At 37.2% G+C, this 22672-nt stretch overlaps 1 protein-coding gene across 1 annotated transcript; it reads left to right on the top strand.

The window, feature by feature from the left end:
• The first annotated feature begins 571 nt into the window (after positions 1 to 571).
• Positions 572 to 21766, top strand: LOC107104423 (glycerol-3-phosphate acyltransferase 1, mitochondrial-like). The gene is made up of 21 exons (XM_015404421.1): positions 572 to 737; positions 3412 to 3552; positions 3687 to 3806; positions 4777 to 4850; positions 6171 to 6284; positions 6467 to 6616; positions 6745 to 6844; positions 7456 to 7592; positions 7698 to 7797; positions 10520 to 10732; positions 10866 to 10979; positions 11672 to 11757; positions 12451 to 12560; positions 13568 to 13638; positions 15373 to 15640; positions 15716 to 15867; positions 16031 to 16108; positions 16238 to 16375; positions 16468 to 16657; positions 18400 to 18458; positions 18557 to 21766. Exons 2-21 carry the CDS (start codon positions 3469 to 3471, stop codon positions 18671 to 18673), a joined length of 2475 nt encoding a protein of 824 aa, XP_015259907.1. The 5' UTR covers positions 572 to 737; positions 3412 to 3468; the 3' UTR covers positions 18674 to 21766.
• The last annotated feature ends 906 nt before the right edge of the window (positions 21767 to 22672 follow it).

The raw sequence follows: 22672 nt of genomic DNA on the forward strand, positions 1-22672 counted from the left end.
GATGTGAGTTGTGTGAGAGGGCCAGTAACACATTGGTGAAAAATGACAAAATTGGACATTGAAGTCAGAATTCCTATATTAAAGCCAGAATTCTGGAAAAAAAAAAAAAAAAGGTCAGAATTATGAGATTAAAGTCAGAATTCCGAGAAAAAAGTAAGAATTCTGAGAAAAAAGTCAGAATTCTGAGATTAAAGTCAGAGTTCTGAGATTGAAGTCAGAATTCTGATATTAAAATTTAGTATTCTGAAAAAAAAAGTCAGAATTATGAGATTAAAGTAAGAATTCTGAGATCAAAGTCCTAATTCTTAGAAAAAAGTCTGAATTCTGAGATTAAATTCACAATTCTGACTTTTTTCTCATATTATACTGAGATAACATTTCAAAATCAGTTACCTTTTTAATTTTTTCAATGGCCCTAATCCTCTTCCTTACTCTCTCTCTCTCTCTCTCTCTCTCTCTCTCTCTCTCTCTCTCTCTCTCTCTTTCTCTGGGAAAAATCTTGTTTCTGGCACAGTGCTGACCTCTACTGGTTACCAGCGGAAACGTAGGACAGCCAGCCTATGGAGTGCGCCTGTCTCTTGTCATACATCTCTGCCCGTCAGAGGACTGCTGCGCTGTCCTCTTCTAGAGCTCGTGGGACAAATGCTAAAGCTGTTAAACACTTAGCAATATGCCGGTTTGCGTTGTTCTACGAGCTTACTTTTTGAAACATGACTCACCATAAGACAATAATCAAGGTAAGACGTTATTTTTGCTGTCGCTAGCATGTTTTGTTGTAGCTAACCTTGATGCTAGCGGCTACAGTGCAGAGATAGTGGAGCGGCTCGTGTCACCCGGACACTACCAGCACTGTACCAACGGCTCTAACTACACCGCTGTAATGTACCGTTTTTAGACTTTACAGTGCCATTATCATTATAGACAAAACAAATTCCCATTTTATTTCTTTTTCAGACATGACTTAATCCAATTCTTCTATTTTCTCTGCTCCATTTACCTCCAGCTAAACGAGATAAAGCTTTAATATTTTCCTGAAGAAGCTTAGCAGCAGGATGCCTCACAGAGAGACAGCAGGAACTGGACTGATGTATTAATAACTCTGTTCCTACTTGAGTTTTCTATCTAAAGGGGGCGAAGGCTAGATTCAACATACATAAAAATAAATCCTTCTGCATTGTTGTCTGCTCCAGTAATCATCCGCACTGCCCATCTGTCACAAAGACCTCTACTGTTTGACCTGCTTATTGCAGACAGTGTGAGACGGATTAACCAGGTCGTGAGCAGAGACTGTTATTTACATTGTGTGTCCCTGTCTGCATGCACTCAGTTGCTGACATCACATATCAGTTATTTCAGTTAGGCGTGTCGCAGTTTATAGATTTTTCCTCATAATTACTGTTTTGGGTGAAGCAGGAAGCAGTTCATATCATTTGTCCTTCCAAATCCTGCATGCTGATCTACATTGAGCGTTTTGCTGTTTCCTCTTGTGCAAATGTCTGCTGTCTCCTGTAAACTCTTGATTCTTCAGGGCAGCTTTTACTTGTTACCTAATCCGGATTTTTCAGCAATTCTCTGGTTTGCCAGTAAACTCACCCCATCAATGGGACTACTCTCGGTCACTAGCCCTGTTAGAAATCCTGTTTCCTTTATCTGCATATGCATCAGTCACTAGGAGCCTTAAAAGGACTCAGAATGCTGTTGATCCATTGCATGACAATGTGAAAGAGGCACAGTTTAGCAGTGAGGTCTGCATTATCCCACCTCCTCTCTCAGACATAATTCACAGAAAGATGGGTCTGCATCAACCCTCTGACCACACTCCCTCTACTGTATAATGTTTTGTACCTCAGCATTCATTCATAAAGTCACCTATTTCCTGTTAATCTTTATGCTACCTACTGCTCTCTTTAGAATCCTGGTGACGTATTTCTTTTGGTTAGAATCCAAACTATAATTATGAAGCTGTTTGTAATTATTGCATCATATACCAATGGATATATTGGGTGTGTAAATGCTGTTACATTTCAGTTTAGATAGTTTTCTTTATATATAAAATAAAAAAGCTAATAGTTGCCTAGGAAAACCTATTTAGGATGCATCTATAAATTGTTTTAGCAATTGATTAATCTATCGATTAGTTTTTCAATTAATCGAGATACTTTGAGTAGATTCACGTTTTTTGAATAAACTAATATTTAGAATAAGGAAAAGGAAAAAACTTTCTTGAACTTATAATGAATTGCAAATGGTAAAATATGTGACAGACATATTTTTTGATGCATTTAGTTGTATAAATATATGAGCAGAGAAACAATTTAATCGCTATATATCTTATATTTGGAGGTTTGTCTTAAATACTGCTGTAAGTAGATCTTTTTTTTTTCAGCAAATGGTTTGTTTTAGTGTCTGTGTGCCATTATTCTAGATAACGGTTTCATTCAATTGCTAAATGACTCGATTAATCACAATTAATGCAATGAATCGTTTCAGCCATACAATCTTTTAAGGTTCTTGTCGATGGGCCCAGAGGGAGAATCTGAGTTTCCAACCTGCACTCTTGTGGCCTGTCCAGTACACACACGACCACCCTGCTCGCTAACCACTATGCCGCCACTCTTATAATTGTACCTACAGTTCCTCACGCTATAATTAGTTGAACTGTGTCCTTTAAACTTTATTTATAACCACAATAGGGCTATAACTAGCGATTATTTTGCAAATTGATTCATGTGTCGATACATTTTTATTTCCGATTAATAATTGGATAATAAAAGGTTGGTAAAAGAAGACATTTTGTAAAATGAAATCAAGTGAAAATTAAGATTTTGAACTTGAGGAGTTCTGCTTAGAGCACATTGAAAGACAAAAAACATTTTTATCTTAAATACAAATGTTTACACATTTGTTTTTACAGTTTTATACTAAATTAGTTGATGATTATTTCAATAATGGATTAGTCACAATTAATCCAATTAATTGTTGCAGCTCTAAACCAAACCCTTTATTGCATGCTATCTATGTAGTCTTTCCACTGATTAACAAAAAATACATTTAAATGTGGCCAAATTAAAATCTTGGTGTTGTCGCTCTGACTGTATGGTTGGGATTGTTTTTGTCTACCTGGAAGCTGATCCCATTCCTGTCTTATTATTATTATTTTTTTTTATTTTTATGAATCTTTTAGTAAAATTCCTGCAAACATTATCAAAAATCTATAGTTGTAATTTAACAAAGTTTGAAAAATTTAAAGCGGTAAAAATATATTTTAAAAGGCAATGTAGAAAAAAAATCAGAATTATGAGCAATCGTATCGTTATTGGATCGAAGAAGAATTTATTTAGTAAAGACTGATCTAAAGTGGCTGAAATATCATTTGATTAGAGTTATAAAATGTTTATGGAATCTCCCCAGCCTGCCAGCATCTGCTGCGTGCGTGATCCATAAGGAGTGAGAGGGGCAGCGGCGAGGATGGAGCTCTCTGACGGCTTGTTGCTGCAGGTCGGCAACGGAGAGCAGTGGTGCAACCGCTGGAAACATCCCAATGAAGATGTCGTAAGCTCTTATCATACCTTTGAATAGAATCACAGATTTGTCAGACCAAACTTTTGTAATGTGATCCTTCAAAGAGTCTTTTTATGTGTTCTGCGTTCATCCTTACAAAGATTTCTGTGTGGCTGTTTTTCAAGGACCGCAGCACCAGTCCATCAGTTCTGCGCTCTGTTGCCAGGACGTGGAAGGAGGGCCTGCTGAACAGAAAGAGGCCATTTGTCGGCCGGTGCTGTCACTCCTGTACTCCTCAGAGCTGGGTAAAGATCCTCGACAGCTGCCTTTTCCTTCATTACCTCAAATTAATCACATTTAAGACAGAAAGTGGCCAGTTGCTTTAAAAATGAAACATATTTTAGTATTGTAAAAAATTCTTTGGTCTTTCCTAGAGGTAAAAAAGAAATTCTTAAGTGACGGATTAGTACCAACAGTAGTTACTCACTTAACTTGACTTTTTTTCATGTTTCTTCAATGTGTTATGTTGGATATTTGCAAAGAAATGTGTGTTTCCTGCTGCATCTGTAAGTCAGACATGCGGAAGACTTAACAGAACCTAAGGGGCAGCCAGTATGTGGTAAAAGTACCCACATCCTGTTTTTATTAAATATAAAATCAGGTGGCCATTTTGTTCTATAATATAAAAACTGAAATTTTAATTCGAAGCAATTCTTTTATTTCTTCCTGTGTCATAAAGGGATCAGTTTTTTGGGAGCTATTTTTATTCAATCAGCTGTTTTTATTATTTCTAAAGCAAAAGATACCTTAAAATTACACCAATAAAAGATTTAATAGGGAGCAAAATCTTACAGGTTTGCATTTATTTTATGAAAGAGTGGCAAGAAAATTGCTAAGATGTTTGAGGTTTGCTGCAAACTTATTGAGGAAAAATCACACATGAGAAGAAAAAACGAAAACTTAAAGGATGGTGCAGAGGTTGTGATTGAAGCAGGTCAATTAAAAATTTAATCACAGCTACATTGGAATGGTAGAGCCTGCCTCAATGGTAAAAAATGTAGATTAACAGGTATTATGTTTTTTTTCCCCCTTCACAGTAAGTGTCTACTCTAAATTAAAAAACAAGATACTTGTATGTTTTTGGTTGTGTTACATAACATAAAGGCCACAGAAATTTTAGCATGTTTATTTTCAGTCTGACTTTAGGATATGAGACCAATATAACCAATTAAAGTTATAATAATTCAAATCATATCCATGTTTTTCCTCCTGTAGGAACAGTTGTTCAACCCCAGCATCCCATCTCTGGGCCTACGTAACGTCATCTACATCAATGAGACCCACACTAGGTAAACAGAAGAGGATCTTCCCCTTTATTAGTATGCAAAGTCACATCTACACAAACCTCTATTTATAACAGCCCTAAACTGCAGAAAGAAGAACAAACTAACTGCGATATAAGAAATGAAACTGGGGACTTTTGATGTCTTTAGGCCTTGTTTCTCCTTTGAATTATAAAGTCAGGCAAACACTTTGCTTCTAAGCAATGTATATAATGAATAGCTTTAAGTCGAACGGCCTGATCTGTGACGCAACGGAAAGGCGGTTTGATTAATAATTTAAAGTGTTTGTCAGTTGACACTGTACATGCATCCACGTTGAAAATTGAGACGAACATAATCTTAAACAGGAAAATGGTTAGTGTAAATACAGTAAAATAAAACTTTACTATTTTACATCTATAAGATATTTTTTTATCGATCTGTAAACTGCAAACAAACGAAAACCTAACACAGGTCTATGCATCTTTTATTATCTTGATTTATATTTACACTTATGCAACATTAGAAGCTCCCTTGTAGCATACTCTATACATAAGCTGCTTCAACTCAGAGTTAGCTTTGTTAAAAAAAACAACCATATTGCTCTGATAACTCTTCACTTAGGATGCAGGTTTATCATTTTAATTCTAAAGGTACATTTAATTTGAGAAACGCAAGCTGCATTCTTCAATAAACCTCTGCTTCTACATTGAAATTTGATGAAATGCTAAAATCCTAGGCTAACAATAGCAAGTGTAGCATTTTGTATGACTTATTCATTGTTTGGCTCATACAGAAATAACCGTACTGGTTCAGGTTAATCAACAGAGTCAAAAAGTCTCCCTGCATCCTAAAGTTTATGCTATGCTTTAAATGGCTCACATTTTGAGGGTTCTGTCTCCAACATTGACAGAGCAACTGCAGCTAGGACAGTTTCTCTTTTACTTTAAATATATACATTTGAATGACAAACAGTTGTGGGAAAAAAAAATAGCTTTCCTTTTTTCAGAATAGCAAAAAAATGTACATTCTATTCAAGTAAATAATAGCTGTTATTTAATGTCAGTAGGTATGGGTGTGCTGTTAGATTTATCAGATGAAGATAGACTTCAGTCAGTCTTAAATAAAAATGTTGGTAGTGTTAGTTTTGACTGTATATGGTGGTGGCACACACAGTAACCTGAAAATAAGAGGATATCAGTAAAGCTATTGCATTTTCTGACATCACTGAATTCTAGTTATTGATTGCTTCAGCTAATGTAAACACTCTGATATTTCTGTATGTATTTTCAACATGATGAGGATAAAAAGTGTTTTTTTTTCTTGTTTTTTGGTCTGATGTTGTAGGCAGCGGGGCTGGTTGGCACGTAGGCTCAGTTATGTGCTGTTTGTTACGGAGAGAGACGTCAACAAGGACATGTTTACCAGGAACGTGGTCGACAATGTGCTCAACAGCAGCAGGTAGGAGTCAATGTAACCCTTTACTGGGATGTAACCTTTGTTTTTGTGAACGCTGCATAGGGAAAGTCAAATGAGCCATCTAGTTGTGTAACAGTTAACTGTTATGTATAGAGAAAGGAGAGTAATAATAACTGCTTTTAGCATGTTTTTTTAATATATATATTTGTTATTGTTATCTGCAGGGTGGAAGCTGCTATTTTGAAGGTTGCAACTGAGGCGGATGCTGTGGTAGGACAGCCTGGCCATGAGCATAAGGCTGTCAGTAAAGTGAAGCAGAAAGCCAGAGCCTTCCTCCAAGAGATGGTGGCCAATGTTTCCCCAGCATTTATTAGGTTCCTGGATCATTCAGTTTAAAAGAAAAAGAAAAAAGAAATCCTCACTATCCAAGGATTCAATATCTTCATTTAGTAGATTGGTTTCACCATGGATATAAAACTATTTTTTGTTTTTCTTCTTTCAGGCTGACAGGGTGGGTTCTTCTGAGGTTGTTTAATGGTTTCTTTTGGAGCATCCAGATCCACAAAGGACAGCTTGAAATGGTCAAGAAAGCTGCCTCAGAGGTTAGCATTAACACCACAGACATGTCATTAAAATCATTATGGTTTATGACTTAACAAAAAGACAAGAATTGCTTCATTGACTTAGTTGCTGATGTGTAGATTTACTCTTCCTTATGAAGCTTTTATTATCATTATAAATCCATTGAGACAGCCATCTCAGAACGGGCACATAATGTTCAAGAAAAACAAGTGTCCTTAGAGAGACGATAAATTATCTCCTTTCATCTTTCACCTGGTTTTTCATTCATCAGTTCTTCCAGCTTTCTAACCCTGTCTATTCATCCATATCTATGAGTGAACTTGGACTAATCCATGTTTGAATATGCTTTCATTTGTCCCTTTGTTTCTACATCTCGTTTAATCTGCGTGTCTATTATCCACCCACACGGTGAACTCAGAAATCTCTGCAGAAGTGTGCATTTTGCGTCCAGACTTATATAGCAACCAGTGTCTCACTAATGCGACTGCTTCAATTGCGTCTTATCTGTGTAATTTTCCTTCAACTTCTTTTTTCATTCTTTATTTGTGGTAACTGCTCAAGATTCAATGCAAACAGATTAAAACCTCTTCATATTGTTTTGTCTACAGAGAATCTGTTCTTTTCTTTGCAGAAAAAACTACCCATGGTCTTTCTGCCGGTGCACAAATCCCACATTGATTACCTACTCATCACACTGATTCTGTTCTGTCATAACATCAAAGCCCCCCACATCGCAGCGGGAAACAACCTCAGCATCCCAATCCTCAGGTGAATGGCTGCAGAGCCTCACACACAGGTTGATCTAATAGAAAGACTCTTGGTGAGTAAAAAGATTAAGTTGGAGTAATTAGCAAAATGTCCCTTTGTTTCCAGCACTGTGATCCGTAAACTTGGTGGATTTTTCATACGGCGGAGAATGGAGGAGACGAGGGATGGAAAGAAAGACATTTTGTACAGGTCGCTCCTCCATGCCGTAAGTCCTTTTTCTTTTCACACATGAAAGCTGTTGTTTATGCTTCTGTGTATGGAGCACTTTTTAGTATGCATTAATGAGAGATTAAACATTTGATATTATCTCAACACACAACCTGCACTTTTAGTTTATTCATATTTAAATCTTATAAAAAAAATATATATTGTTTTACGTTTGCAGTATGAGCAACACCTCTGACATCTGAAAATGTCTCTGATCTTTATTTTAGTAAACTTGATCCTGGTTTTTGACCAATCAAGGGAGGAGTTTTGCATCTTCTGACATTTTGTTATCTAGCATTTTTTTATCTATTGTATGTTTAGAAGCTTCAAAGCTTCTTTAGGTCAGCCTGTTTGAAACATTTAAAGGTTTCAGCTTTTTAGTGTCTGGATTTGTGCCTTCAGGATCAATAAGCTTTCTAAGAAATAAGAGAGACCAGTTAAACCAGAGCCTGAAGGGGAAGAATTTTTGTTCAGTCAGATAGTACTGATTAGCAGGTTTCTGCTGCTCAGAAAACCAGTTTGAGTACTATAGTAAAGGACAGCAATGTGGAAAAAAAAACTTTTTTAGTGCTTTAAGTAGCTTTAAACAAGTGTGGCTCAAAGTTGAGTAAACATTTTTTTTGCATTTTATTCACATTCCAACTACAAACTTCAGTGTCTAAAAGCATTGCTATATTTAAGTTAGAGCTGTGTAATATGGCTGAAAAAGGACATAAGCCTGTCATGTCAATAATTATAGATTTTTTTATTTGTTTACTTATTTGGAGTAAGGACCTGAGGAAAAAGGCCTGAGTTTAGATTGCAACCCTTACCCTATTTCAACATGACCTTTAACCTTTAAAATAGGTTGGCCCTACTACCAGCCTGGCTTAGATTGCCTGTGAGAGGCTAATCCCTCTATCCCTGAGGATACCATGTGGTTCTGGATCGAAGTTCATTGAAATTTTTTTGAAACACTTTATCCGACATATTTTATTTGTTATTGATCAGATGTCTGTCCTATACACACCTAATATATGCTGATATAGATTGACTGCCCGGCCCTAATCTGAGCAGGAATTTATGCATCATCCAGACACAAATTATTGCTTAATTGTTAATAAAAAATTCTGCAATGTTTTCAATGCAGTAAAGAGTAGATAAAGCCTCAATCTGAGAACAGAAACAAGCATCAGAGATGCAGGATGAATATTAGTGGTAATTCCAAAAATGTTATCTTTATTGAGAAGAGGAAGTGAAAAAGAAGTAGTTTGCTGCCAAGCCAAATATGGACGAAGGTTCTCTGGTCACTGCATTACATACCTGCATCATCATCCCCGTGGTAACCCACAGTGGTAGGTGCATCATGCTTTGGGGATTCTTGTCTACAGGGATATACGGTCTGTTGAAAGCGGATGAGAATATGAATTGAACTAACTCCAAGAAAATCCCGGAATATAAGACTTAGATTCAAACATTCATGTAGCAAAGTCACCTAGTCAAAGTCCAGGCCTATATTTATTGAAGAGAACTGTGACAAGACTTAAAAACTTGGGATTTTTTTTATTCTCCCTCTTTAACCGGAAACAACTAAAGCTATTTTACAAATAATTAGCTAAAATAAGTCCATTGCCTGAACTTTGCAATTAAGTTCTGCTTTTTGTTTGTTTACAAATGAAATACACTGGAATTGATATTTACTATTTATAATTTACATTAATCAATATCAGTTCTCTGACTATATACACTGACTAGTTTATTTAGTGGAAAATGTTGTTTCTAATTATGTTCAAATTATTTTTAATTTATATTCAAATTAATTGAATTAATTAAATGTTAACCAATCTCTTTTTGTGTGTATGTGGTTGTTTTTTGTTTGAAGTATTTTTTTTTTAATTGATTTATTTATTATTCAAATTGTCTAAAATAAAATCCTTTTCATCATCTTTTCATCATTGCAAGGGGAAGAAAATCAATACATTCAAGGGGTCTAAGTACTTTGATGGTACATTGTAAGATCCCGATATAGAGCTGATTTACTCAATTGTTTGAGTTAATCGTAGCTGAACTGGCAAATGGTTATTTTTAAAAAGGCCAGCCGAGCTAATGGTACATGTTATCTCTTAGATAAGAGTTATCTATAAGACACATAAGCAGCTGCAGAAAATGATGAGCTCCAGTTTTTTTTTCTTTCTGTTACATGACTATTTTTTTATGCAATGTTTCAGCAGGTCATCATTTGAAATGTTATCAGGCAGATAAGTTTTTGGTTTAAGGCATGTTGAAATGTAAGCATTTAATTTCTTTGAAGGGGTGAAATATAGGCAGTGAGGAGAAAAAATGGCTAACTTAGAGCCTGGATGTTCTTTCTCTTTGCAATTCGAACTTGATGACCTTATATGCGTTATATTTCAGGAAGCAAATTCCCTTCTTTGAAGACAGCTGTGTCTATACTAAACCCAGAGGGATATTTTTATGCTGTCTATCTGCTTCCTGAACGTGCCGGAGTCGCTGCAAAGAGTGAAATCGTTCCGTTTAGTGTTTATTTTTCTTATATTCAAACACTAAACTATATCACATAAATCTATTCTTTACACTCAGCTTCCACATTAGCATGGGGTTAATTTGCTACTTTAAATAAATAAACATAAGCTTTTAACAATACTTTATATGGATGCTTTGTTTCATTCACCTTTGGCTCACTCCTCTCCCATGTGCCCTTTGTTTCAATCCTCCTGCAGTACACAGAGGAGTTATTAAGGCAACAGCAGTTTTTGGAGGTCTTTCTGGAGGGTACCCGGTCCCGCAGCGGTAAGCCCTTTTCAGCACGTGCAGGCATGCTGTCCATCGTGGTCGACACGCTGTACACAGGGGCAATCGGAGACGTGCTGGTCGTGCCAGTTGGCATCTCATATGACCGAATTATTGAAGGCAACTACAATAGTGAGCAGCTGGTAAGCTCTTGGATGATCTCTGTGCTTCTTGCTTTGACAACGACAGGTTTTATCCAGATACTTTATTAAGATATAACTACCGCTATAATTGCCAAATCCAGATTTTAATTGTGTTATCCTTTCTGTTCCTCAGGGGAAACCCAAGAAGAATGAGAGTTGGTGGGGGATAGCCTGTGGGGTATTTAGGATGCTAAGGAAGAACTATGGTTGTGTTCGAGTGGATTTCAACCAGCCCTTCTCCCTAAAGGTGATTACTTTTAGATTTGTACCAACCTTATTGCCAGCAGTGCCATCACAATTTGTCCTATAGACAAATTTCTATATATGACAGAATACATGTCAAATTTTTTTAACCTCCTTGTAGTTTCCTTAAAATGAATAACACTAGTTCTTTATATAATTAACTATTATTTTAACAATGATCAAGCGATAAGGGGTTTTCGATTAGTCATAAATTAATTTTTGTAGATGCTTTTGTAGCGATGTGCCTCTATAGACATTGTTTGAAATGCATGCAGCGATAGAACAAAATCTTTTGTTTCTTACATCACAAATGCAAGGGATGTAAGAAACAAACTCAGCTGAAATTTCGACTGGAAATGTGGGCTTTGCTTAGTGAGACTAAGATTGGTTTTGAGCAACAAACCCTTCAGGCTTAAAATAAAGGGTTAATAAAGAAAAAAAATCTTTGTGAGTATTTTGTGTGGTGGAGGAATTACAATGCTACAGATTTGTTTTGTTTCCAAAGCTGCGTGGCATAATGAACGCTTTGATTAGTAGCCTTTTTTTAATTAAAGGTTTTGTAACAAATTTGTTAAGGAGCTTGCTTCAAATACAATGTCTGATTTTTTTTTTTTCTTTCTAATCATCAAATTCAAGATTATAGCGTATAATGTGTATTACAAAGACTTATGCCTATCTGCTTCTTGGTGTGTTTAGGAGTACTTGGACACCCAGAGGAGCCGTCATATTCCCCCACCAGTGTCTCTCGAAAATGCCTTGATGCCATACATCATTTCTGCACAGTAAGGCACTTTCCATATTTGGCACAGAGTCTTTCAGAGCGACGGTGGTGTTTTTAATCCGCCCCTTGTTTATTCAGAAACCAGATGTCCCTTCGTCTTGTGCGCGACAACCTTTATATCCAAAGCTAATTTCTCCCTCCTGCTGCTTCACAGCGGTCTCTGTCATTCGACATGTGAGATCAGCCCTCAACTTTCCACTGGGAGAGGTTATTCCAGTTCAGAACAGTCCAGTTTTAGTAGAACAGAAACGGCTGAACAGAATGTTCCTTGAGTCTGAAGTCTCATACTCAGTCTTTGGATTTGTTTCAGTTTATACCACTATAAGAAATTGCATCGAGTACAAGTTAGCATTCACATGCCATTCCGATCACTCAGCCATTCTGTGAGTGATATGGCTGGTCTGGACAGGTTGAGACAGGCCAGAGAAAGGAAATAAAGAAAGGTGAAACTCAGGATCAGGTTGGCAGAGTGTGACTGCTGATATATGGTGCCTCCTCACTGAATACAAACGTTTTTTCTCTGTTGTTGTGTATTTCATGTCCAGCCATCCAGGATCCTGCTTTTGATTTTAAATTCTTAAAATATATCAGTCTTATCTGTAATGACTATATAGCCTGAATTAGTGTATGAATTGAATTATAGCGATAAATGATCCTAAGTTATTGACATGCACCAAACTTTGTTGTTCTTCAGGCCTGATGGTCAGTTTGAAGAGCAGGAGGAGGAGGAGATGGACAGAGAGGTCCCTGATGAACTCTTTAGACGACATGTCATCAACAACCTGGCCAAGCATGTCCTCTTCAGTAAGAACTTTATAAACTAATATTAGTTCTTTTGCTGCAGGCTTTGGAGGAATCTATTATACCTTCAAAAATAGTCCCATCTGATTTGTAAAAGCTATTGGGTCGCATGTTTAGTTTTTATTCACTCTTCTGTGAATACACAAGTCTTCTTTTCATCCTTCTTTAAAGCTGCACCTGTCTACAAAGGAAACCCTCATGAAATACGACCTTTCATCCTAATTGAAATCCAGCACTGCATAGTACAGCATCAGCCCATCAGGATCACATCACTCAGGGTGCTTTGCCCTGGGGTAACATTGCAGTGACTGGTTCTCCTCTTCTCATTCAGATGCATGCTTAGGCGCCAGCTTTTTTTTTTTTTTTTTTTGTCATTTATTGTTCATCCAATTGCACAGCAGTCAGCTGGATGGTGTGTTGTTTTTAGCCAATAGGGAGAAGGGGAGGAGAGAAACCAGAAGAATGCAGTGCCAGATTTTGTGTTCACTATGCTGGAGATAAACTCTAGTAACCCGTACCTTGCTAAAACACATGAGCTTTTATCTCTTTAATATGTTTGCGGTAAAAAAATTGGATCAGTTTGACATCCTGATATTCAGAGCAAAGATTCAAGGTTATCTGTACTAACGCTTTGCAGATACACCTCTCCACCAAACCAGTTGAAGCAGGTTTTCTCCAGCTGTGATTCTGCTTCTACCCGAGGGTTATCAATCCTCTAACTTCTCACTGGAGAATTTCCTTTTCAATGTGTCTTACAAAGCCCTTGTCACAGTAGATATTGACTCTGTAGGGCTTTAAAAATGCTGAATAATGGATTATCATAATTAGACTTCATTGAATTAAACAAAGCCACTAAAATTTAACTTTTTAGAATCCTTTTCATGACGTTTTATAGTATTATTTGTTTCTCCTTAAAATGTATAAAGGCCTTTTGTTGATGATATAAGAAAATTAAATGGCTCATCTTTTCCCTGTCATTGTTCATAGCAATGTGTTGTCTTCTCTCACAGCGGCTAACAAATCATCAGCGATCATGTCGACCCACATTGTGGCCTGCCTGCTTCTGTACCGACACAGGCAGGTAAGTCTGGCTTTTTATTTTTGTTTCCTTATCTCTCTTTCTGGTTGTGTTCCTTTGAGCTTCTATCAGTTTTTCTTCATTCCTTTTTCCTGGTAAGGATCATGTTCTCTTCAGTATTCATCCCTTTTGAACTTTTCCATAGCTGCCAACTTTTATCCAGGGATCTCACTAGCAGCAGTTCCGTGTAACAAGGGGATACACTTAAAGTTGTATTCCCTATTCAGAGAAAAAAGGGCAGATAGGCTCATTATTTATAAGTGTATTTGGCCTGTTGACTCACATCTATGTCTCTCTCTCTCAGTGATTTGTCCAGTGCATATCAGCCAGCAGCTGGTTACACTGAAAGTAAACTAAATCCCCCTAAGATTAGGCAGATATGCTTAATGAGTGTAACGGCTTGAGAAACTGCGTTTTAAAATTTATTTACTTCCTTATGTGCACACCTACATGAAAAAGTGGTGTTAAGACAACATGCCCGCTCCGCGCCCTTCAGACTTTCATCGACTCAGACTCACCCTAACTGAATAAGAACCTGCAGGCAGGTGAACACATGCGCTCCCGCCCCGCTAACAGACAGAGAAAGCATTGAGTTCAGGGGTGGAGTGTCAAGGTTTGGAATGATTTCCAAACAGCTGGTATGGCAAGCCAAACCAGCTGATGATCAGTTTATTTATTTTTTTTACACATTAAAATGCAGCTTCATTGCTGCAAGTGTGACCCCCGACCACCCTGAGGCTGCAGGTGGATCAGCACGCCGTCGTTGGGTCAATCTAATAATTTGCATATTTAGCAGCAATATGAACATCTCCTCCTAATATGGAGAAAAGATAAAATATATCTGTGTCAATTTGTTACCTTCATTTAACAATGCCTTTGTCAAGGTTAAAGCTATTCACTCACATGGTGAGGTATATGGTTAATTCATCCAATTGGATCACTAAAATCTTCAGCAGCCTGTAAAAGGGTTTCTCTCTGTATTGTCATGCGTTTTTTCCCTTCAAACATCACCACCAACATAAACTCAACCATCTTCTTTTACCAAATTTTTAGATTTCACATCTGTTCTTCGCATTCATGCAGGCCACATTGGTAGAGGGAACATCTGAGCTCTGTCTTGTGAGATTTAGGAGAGATTAAAGAGATATTTTAAACTGCTATACTTTATATTTCACATTTATCTCTGACTTATTGGCCTTATCCCGATTGTTCAAGGTGATATTATTTTATAATTATTATTTTTTTTATTTTAGGCCTTCACAGACCAGATACATTAATACTGAGGTAATATTATCAACAGGCAGACTCTGTTTGGTCCTTAGGCTACTCATAAAGGCATTCGGCTGATAGGTATTTCTCTAGATGTGTCATAATAAAGGGTACTAGCTACAAAAGTAGGCCACAATTTACAGTTTTTTATTTGCAGAAAACATAAAATTCCCCTCATGATTTTTAGCGACTTTGTGCTCGTCTATCAGATTACACTCCTTAAAATTGATTTTGATTTATAGTTGTTCCATGGGAAAATGTGAAAAAGTTATAGAGGTATGAATACTTTACTGCGGAAAACGATAAATTCTCCCTTCATTGGTTTAAACGTTTCGCACCATTCCTACACATTAGTGGCACATGCCTGCCATCTGCTGGTACACAGTTTTATCGTTTGTTTTTAAAATCCTCATAAATCAGTTTGTCAATCTCTTTTTTATTCCTTTCTTTTTTTTTTTTTTTTTTTAGGGGGTAGTTTTGTCCAAGCTTGTTGAGGATTTCTTCAACATGAAGGAAGAGATCCTGTCCCGGGACTTTGACCTGGGTTTTTCAGGTAACTCTGAGGACGTGGTCATGCGTGCCCTCCACCTCCTGGAAAAATGTGTAAACGTGACCAGCAGCGCCAACCGCAACGGAGAGTTTACCATCGCTCCCTGCCAAACAGTACCTGCGCTTTTCGAGCTCAACTTTTACAGCAACGGCCTTTTCCACGTCTTTATTGCTGATGCAATCATTGGTATGATTAGCAATTGTTTTTTTTGTGTCGTGAAGCCTTATCTTTTGATTATTCAATAACTTGTTTGGTTTGCAGCCTGCAGCATCCTGTCACTGCAGCGAGAGCTGATGACGGAGTCTGCTCACCGACCCAAAGATCGCAGCAGCCTTCTACTGAGCCAGGAGCGACTCATCCACAAGGCTGCAGGTCTCTCCCAGTTCCTAACCAATGAGGTGGCTGTGGCACCTGTAAGTCCAAACAATGGGTAGCATTTCTCTAAATGTTGCATTGTGTTCTTTAAATGACATCTGTTTCAATTTGGTCAGCTTTATTTTTGAAATTAAGTGTACAATTCTTTTACACTGGGGTTTCATAATAAAAAAAAAACCTTTTCTCTTCTCCTTCCTGCAGCCCTGTCAGACTATTTATCAAGTTCTGAGCGATGCAGTGACCCGACTGATCCAGTATGGAGTCCTCTATGTGGCAGATGTAAGTTTAAACACTTGATTGTTCATCTGTTGGACAGAAATGATAATTCCAGAGAAAAATAATGGTAAACCTCTCCGAGGAGCGAAGGTGTTTACTGTACAGGGATTCTTATTTCTCCTTGTGCTTCAGGAGGACCAGGAGGAGCTGAGCTCCAGTCCAACAGAAGAACCGTGGCCTAAAAAGTTTTCTGAGCCCCTCTCCTGGAGGAGTGATGAAGAGGATGAAGACAGCGACTTTGGAGAGGAGCAGCGAGATCGCTACTTAAAGGTCCGCTTGGATGTTGTGGCTTAGGTTTCTGTTCACAACTTTTGAACTGACTGTCGAGCATCATCTACATGAGCTTTCCTTTTATAAATTAGGTGAGCCTGTCAGCTGAGCACCAGGAGTTCTTCATTTTCCTGCAGCGACTGCTCAGTCCAGTGCTGGAGGCCTACAGCGGGGCTGCAGTTTTTGTTCACAGTTTGAGTCAACCTGTGCCTGAGTCTGACTACACTCTGAGGCTCTTCAGATACCTGCTCACGCGGACAGAGAGAGAAGTGGCTGCTTATGGTAATACTTCACACATACTACACTTCCTGGAAACTAAAAAAAAAAAAAAAGGCCATAGTCTTCATTGCAATCATAGATATTGGTTTAATCATCCACCAACACATCTGTTTGCCCATCTGTCAGTTAGTGCATGCATCTCTTAGCCTCTCCATCTCCATTTTGAAAAGAAGATTTGCCACTTAACAGGAGATGATAAATGTTACCTCCTTAGTTAATTGCATTGCACATTGTAATATATAGATATTGGTAATGAAACTGAAATTGTATAAATATTCAAGTGTTTTTGAAAAGTAATTCTGAGACAACATAATTCTGATCGAAAAAGCTGATCTAGAGACTTATTTAATCTAATTTTTGTTAGAGAATCTTTGAACAGGGAGCAGTTATAAAGATCGTCCTTTCAAAGTCTGGTCTGGACCAAACAGGAAGTTGATCTGAATCCAGGTCGCAGTGCAAGACCATACAGGCTAAATAGCTGAGCTGAGCGTAAAGAGACTCTTATACCACAGATTTGGCATTTTAAGCTTTTAATCTAACAAATTTAAAGTCCTCTAAAAATAGGTGTCTTGTGAGTGTAGCCTTTAGTTCAGGATTCACATAAAAAAGGTCAGTGAAGGAGAATTTATGCTGCTTCTCTCTGAGCCTGTTTGTGTGATGAGACATGATGCTGAGTCATTTATATCCACAGTGCAGATCAAAGGGCTGGGTTTATAAGGAGGGAAGCCAACCCTCTGTGGGTTTTTGTTTCTTTAACCACAAAAAAAAAAAAAAACATGTTAGGAACACACTGGCTGAAAAGGTTGTTTAAACCCAGGAATAATCAGGTTTTAGTGGCAGTGGGAACAACTCACTGATGCTTGTCTAACCGGGTTAAAACGACTCAGCTGGCAACCCGCTTTAAAATCGCCTCAACTCTGATTGGCATGCTGTGGGAACATAACCGGGTTTACCTGCTAAATTATGTGACACCATTGAGTGCAAAGTACGGACATCAACACACCGCGCCAGTCGCATCTGATCTAACAAGCCGAAACTACTATTTACATTCAGTTAACATGGCGCAGAACTGGTGAGGGGGATTTGGACAGATAAAAGAGCGAAATATTAAAGAATACTTACTACTCTCTGGCTCCCGTCCATGTTGCTCTCCATTATTTACTTCTCTGATTTCTGTTGCGCATCATCAACGCTCACCCAGCGTGATGCAGTCATCAGACACGCAGTGATGTGGGAAAGTGACCGCGCAGTTTCCCAGCAGGGGGTCATATCCAGCTTTTCGGTCAAATGGGAAAAAAAGCCAAAAGCCCATTGTTAGCGGGTCAACCCGGTTAAAAAAAAAAACCTGGATGGGAAGGCGGCTATATAATGGAAATTAATTAACAATAGCTCCTGTTTTCTTAAACTCCTTTAACAAAAGTCCTCAGAGAGACTCTGTAGCCCTATTACCCATTTAATGCAATGTGGTATACATTTCTAAAGAGATTTTAACTTTACATTAAAATCTCTTTTTACATTTAAATTAACCCAAGTCAATTTTACTTATTTCAATGCAAGTCTTTATGGGTTTTATGCTCTTTAGGTTAAAAGAATGTGTTCACTTTGTTTGAAAGTTTAAATCAATTTCATTCTTGGTCTAAGCAGTTTATTGCAGTTTGAATTCCTAAAATGTTTTAAACCAAAGGGATTAAAATATGTTTTTTATTTATTTTTTTTTTGACCCAGTTTTGTTTTCCTTTTTCCAGGTGAAAGTGCGACTCATTATCTGGTGAAGAACACAGTAAAGACATTCAAAGAGCTCGGGGTATGCATGTTTGATAAGCGCTGTTCATTCATATAAAGTCTAAGATTTCTGCCGATCTTGTTTTAACTTTCATCTTCTATGTTTGGATGATTCTTTAGGTCCTAAAGGAAAGAAGAGAGAACAGAGTAACAGTTGTGGAGCTCAGCAGCACCTTTCGACCTCAGGCCAACAGGAACAAACTCCTTCAGTACATCTTAAGCTTCACCCTTCTGTGACTGGGGCACTTCTAAAACCCCAGCGTCCTCACGTAATAAAGGGCTTCTACTGGATACTTCAAAAAAGTCCCAGGTGCTATCTGTGGAAAGCTTTACCAGGAAGTGCCTTCACGCTTCGGCCGCTAACTATTCGCTGACAGCTGAAAGAGACTTGAAGCCAGTCTTCCTGTTTTTCTTTCCAGCCAGCCGATAACAGGCATGTACAAATATCTGCAGAGGTACCTCTAGGAATCTTTAGCAACGTTGACCACGCAGTCAAAACATTTTGATGTGGTCAAATATTTGAAGTGTAAACAAAAGAAGAAAAAAAGCAATCTGAACAAAGGAAGCTGCCTTTCATTCAAGTAAACAAGTAAAATATGCATAGGAAATAACAAACAGGAGAATCATATATGGATTCTTTCTGCTTGTATGTAAAAGCTGCTAAAATGACTTTAGTGCTCTTTAGGTACAGAAAATAATGTAGTTTCATGCAAAGTGTTTTTGTTTTGTTCGTTTTTTTAAATCTTGTACATAGGTCAAAAGGACAGTAACTCAGCTGTAGTGCTTATAAATGCGCACAATCTGAGGCTCAATAGCAGTTGAATTTTTCTTGGCTGAGAGATGGCGTCCCAGCTACATGTAAATATTCAGATATTTCAACACAAACAAAAAAAAAATGTGTCAAGAGTTCTGTACAGTTCAAGTTCTGAAAGCAATCTGCTGCAAGCTGTAGTGAAATACAGAAAGGGCGTCTCAATATATCACAGTATGTTTGTCAATTCTTTTACTTTCAGTAATTTAGGGGTTTTAATTAGAAATCCCATTTAGATTCATTTCCCACTGCCATATTTTCAGTGTTTATTTCTGTCTGTTAGAATTTTTATGGCTTAGATGAATGAAAACCCTAAACATTCTCAGAAGAAAATTAAATGTTTGCTAAGATCCTTAATGAAATGTTACACGGGGATGGCAACCTACTGTAGAGGATGTCCCTGTACAGTAGACTGTACTTTTCAACCAGTACTTAACCAATGCAATGTTACCTGGAGACGAGGCCAGGTTACTTTAATCTTGACCTTTAGTTCATCTCTGTTGTTTGATCTACTGTCTCTAATCTTTGGCTGGACAGTACTTCATAGATACTCTGTTGGTTTTAGCTCAGATTGCCTTTGGCATAGTAGGCAGGTACCAGATCTTCCTGGAAAATAAATAATAGTAATTCAGATGTTGAAAGGGCTTTCTAAATCATCACTGACTGGAAGCTGAACCACAAACGTCTCGTAACCTTTCTTTTCACTCTTTCTCTCATCTAAAAAGATGATAGTCATTTTTCAAAAAGGTTATAGAACAACTCAACTTATGGAATGTACTTAAAAATCATTGTTTTTAATTACAGATTTTCCATCAAATAGACCAGAAATAAACACTTAATATATATGTTTTATTTATGTATATAAGTTCCTTACATAAAACACCTTTTTAGTGATTTTCTGATTCACGGGGACGCGTCTCTTCAAATTTATTCAGCAGTGGACTGACTGGAGGTGGTTTGTTAAGTGCATTTAACAACTGTTCTCTTAAGTGCATTCAGCTACACTTTTATGGAGACTTGTAATCACTAATAGTTTTTTGCAAGAACTTTTCAATGAATGTAGGGTCACGCAGCTCTTGAAATAATCAACACCAGCCATCACATCCACGTGCATTTAAATGCAGTCACCTCAGAAACTCCTGGAAGAGGGGTTTTTTCAATTCACAATTTTTCTTTTATTTATCAAAGGGGAGATTTCCTCATCTGGTGGGCATTTGAGACTTAAAGTTTGTTGAAAAGAATATCTGTCTGATTTTTATTTTTTTTTTAAGGAGAGAATAATGTTGAACAAGAGTGTGGAACAAAGTTAATAACAATTACAATGTCCGTGTTACTATTTTTGGTTGTTAAGTGAACAAATATTTAGAAATTTGAACTTTCCACAAACCCAGATCAAATTTTCTGTTAAATACAGAGCATTTCCTTTCTATTAATAAGGTGATGAAAATACGACAGTTCAGTTTGAAGTTATGCTGTGCTAAACTGCTGCATGCAAATGACAAAACAAGATTTTTCTTAAGATGAAAAGGTGTGTATTTTTGCTTTTGTTCTTGAATAATTCAGATTTTTTTTTCATTTGAAATTGAACATCAGTGTGAAATATCCATCATGTGTGTTAGCATGTTCAAAGGCGGAGCGGGAAGGAGTTGTCTAAAGGGGTGAAAAAGTGGAAATTGTTTTGTGGTACTTGGTTTAAAGTGTATAAAGACTGAATCTTTGTGAAAGCAGGCTTCATTTTGGCCGGTAATTGTCTTTTTAAATTTTGTTTTGTGTGTATGTGAAGCTACACATTAATATTTGTTGCTTATTTTAAACAGTTCTGCTGTATAAACAGAGAACAACTATTAAAATCAAATAGCTGTAGACTATCTAAAAGAAATGGACAGCATGTTGAAGGACGGACCAGTATATAACGTCACTGAGATGTGACGCAGCCAGTGAATCTGTGATCATGTTTAAAACGCCGTTTCTGAGCCTGCAGGCTGTTCCAAACCCCCTGGACTGAGATCAAACCCCTGTCCAGGATGCACTGTACAATTCCTTTGGTTACTCTTCAAATTGAACCCTGCTTCACCTATAAGTGATATGTTTCCTTAAAATGAACAAGTTAAAGTGAGAAAGAACATTTATTTATTAGAGTAAAGTTTGTGAATGTGTGAATCTGTATCTGAGTAGGTGAAAAGCTCAGTTTGGTTTTTGTGTTGTGGGACTTGATGCTACTGAAATTAACACCTCACTGTAATTCTTCAATGTCAAACATCCCTGTATATGAAGAGCAGATGCCTTTTTTAACTCTAGTCTTCTTTTTTTATTTTGTGCATGTGAACATTTTTCACGTAGGAGTTAAACCAAGCTGTAGATTGTACCTTAAGCGGAGTAGGAGGTGAAAATCTGAAGTTTCTTTGTGATAATCACCAGCTACTACAGTCTTTATTTGATGTTGCTTTGAGCAAAGCACAAATGGCATTATTGGATTATGTTTTAAATAAATTAACAATAGAACAAAGATGAGTGTATTTTCTTTCTTTTACTACATATAATAGTTATTTTAATTCCGTCTACAAGCTATTGCTATTATATTTGCTCTCCATGCAAAAAAAGAAAGTAAACTCAGGCTTTTTTCAGCTGCCCAATACCGAATAGAAGACCTAAAGATGTCTGCAAAAGTACTCATATCCCTTTTATTTTCAACAGTGTATTTAATTTGGATTTTTCATGATAGTTTAACAAAAATAAATGAAAATAAACTTAAAAAAAGGTTGCATACCCCTTCATTCAATCGCTTTATTCTGATACCCCTAAAAAAGTGGTATGATGATATTCTGTGAAAGTAATGAGCAAAAATCTTAAGATCAAGCAACCTACTAGACAGGCCAGTAGAGAAGTTTTAATTAGATTAAGCAGGCTCTTATGGAGGCATGTCTATAAAGAATTCTCTCAAAATGAAGAATATAAACCTGTCAAGACTCGTTCATCCAGCCAATCTGCAACCTGGGATTGTAGATTTAAAATGGACAGAATTGATTTCCGATCCAGCAGGATAACCGGATTCAAGACTGAAGTGGAGATCCAGCAGGACAAACTACAGCCCAGTTTACATCAGCTGTTAGACTATAAAAACGATCTGAACTGTAATGAGGATCCAAGAATTTAAATTTCACATCCAGATAATCTCCATTTAATCTGGGCTGTTTTATAAGAATTTACATATTGACCAAAATGGTGAAAGGTGGTTCAACAAAGAATGCACGCATGGAGGATGATTATTAAACTAAATAACATGACTGGATCCAATCAGCTGGGTTTCCATAGATAGAAATCCTTTAACCAAATTGTGTCGGTAAAGTGCCTTTAGTTGAAGTGTAAATTGGCGCTATACAAAAACACTGGAATTACTTGAATGGATTAATGCATGACTGATTCTT

The sequence above is a fragment of the Cyprinodon variegatus genome, unplaced genomic scaffold (genome assembly GCF_000732505.1).
Source record: "Cyprinodon variegatus isolate N-32 unplaced genomic scaffold, C_variegatus-1.0 Scaffold1734, whole genome shotgun sequence".
NCBI classification, from domain to species: Eukaryota; Metazoa; Chordata; class Actinopteri; order Cyprinodontiformes; family Cyprinodontidae; genus Cyprinodon; species Cyprinodon variegatus.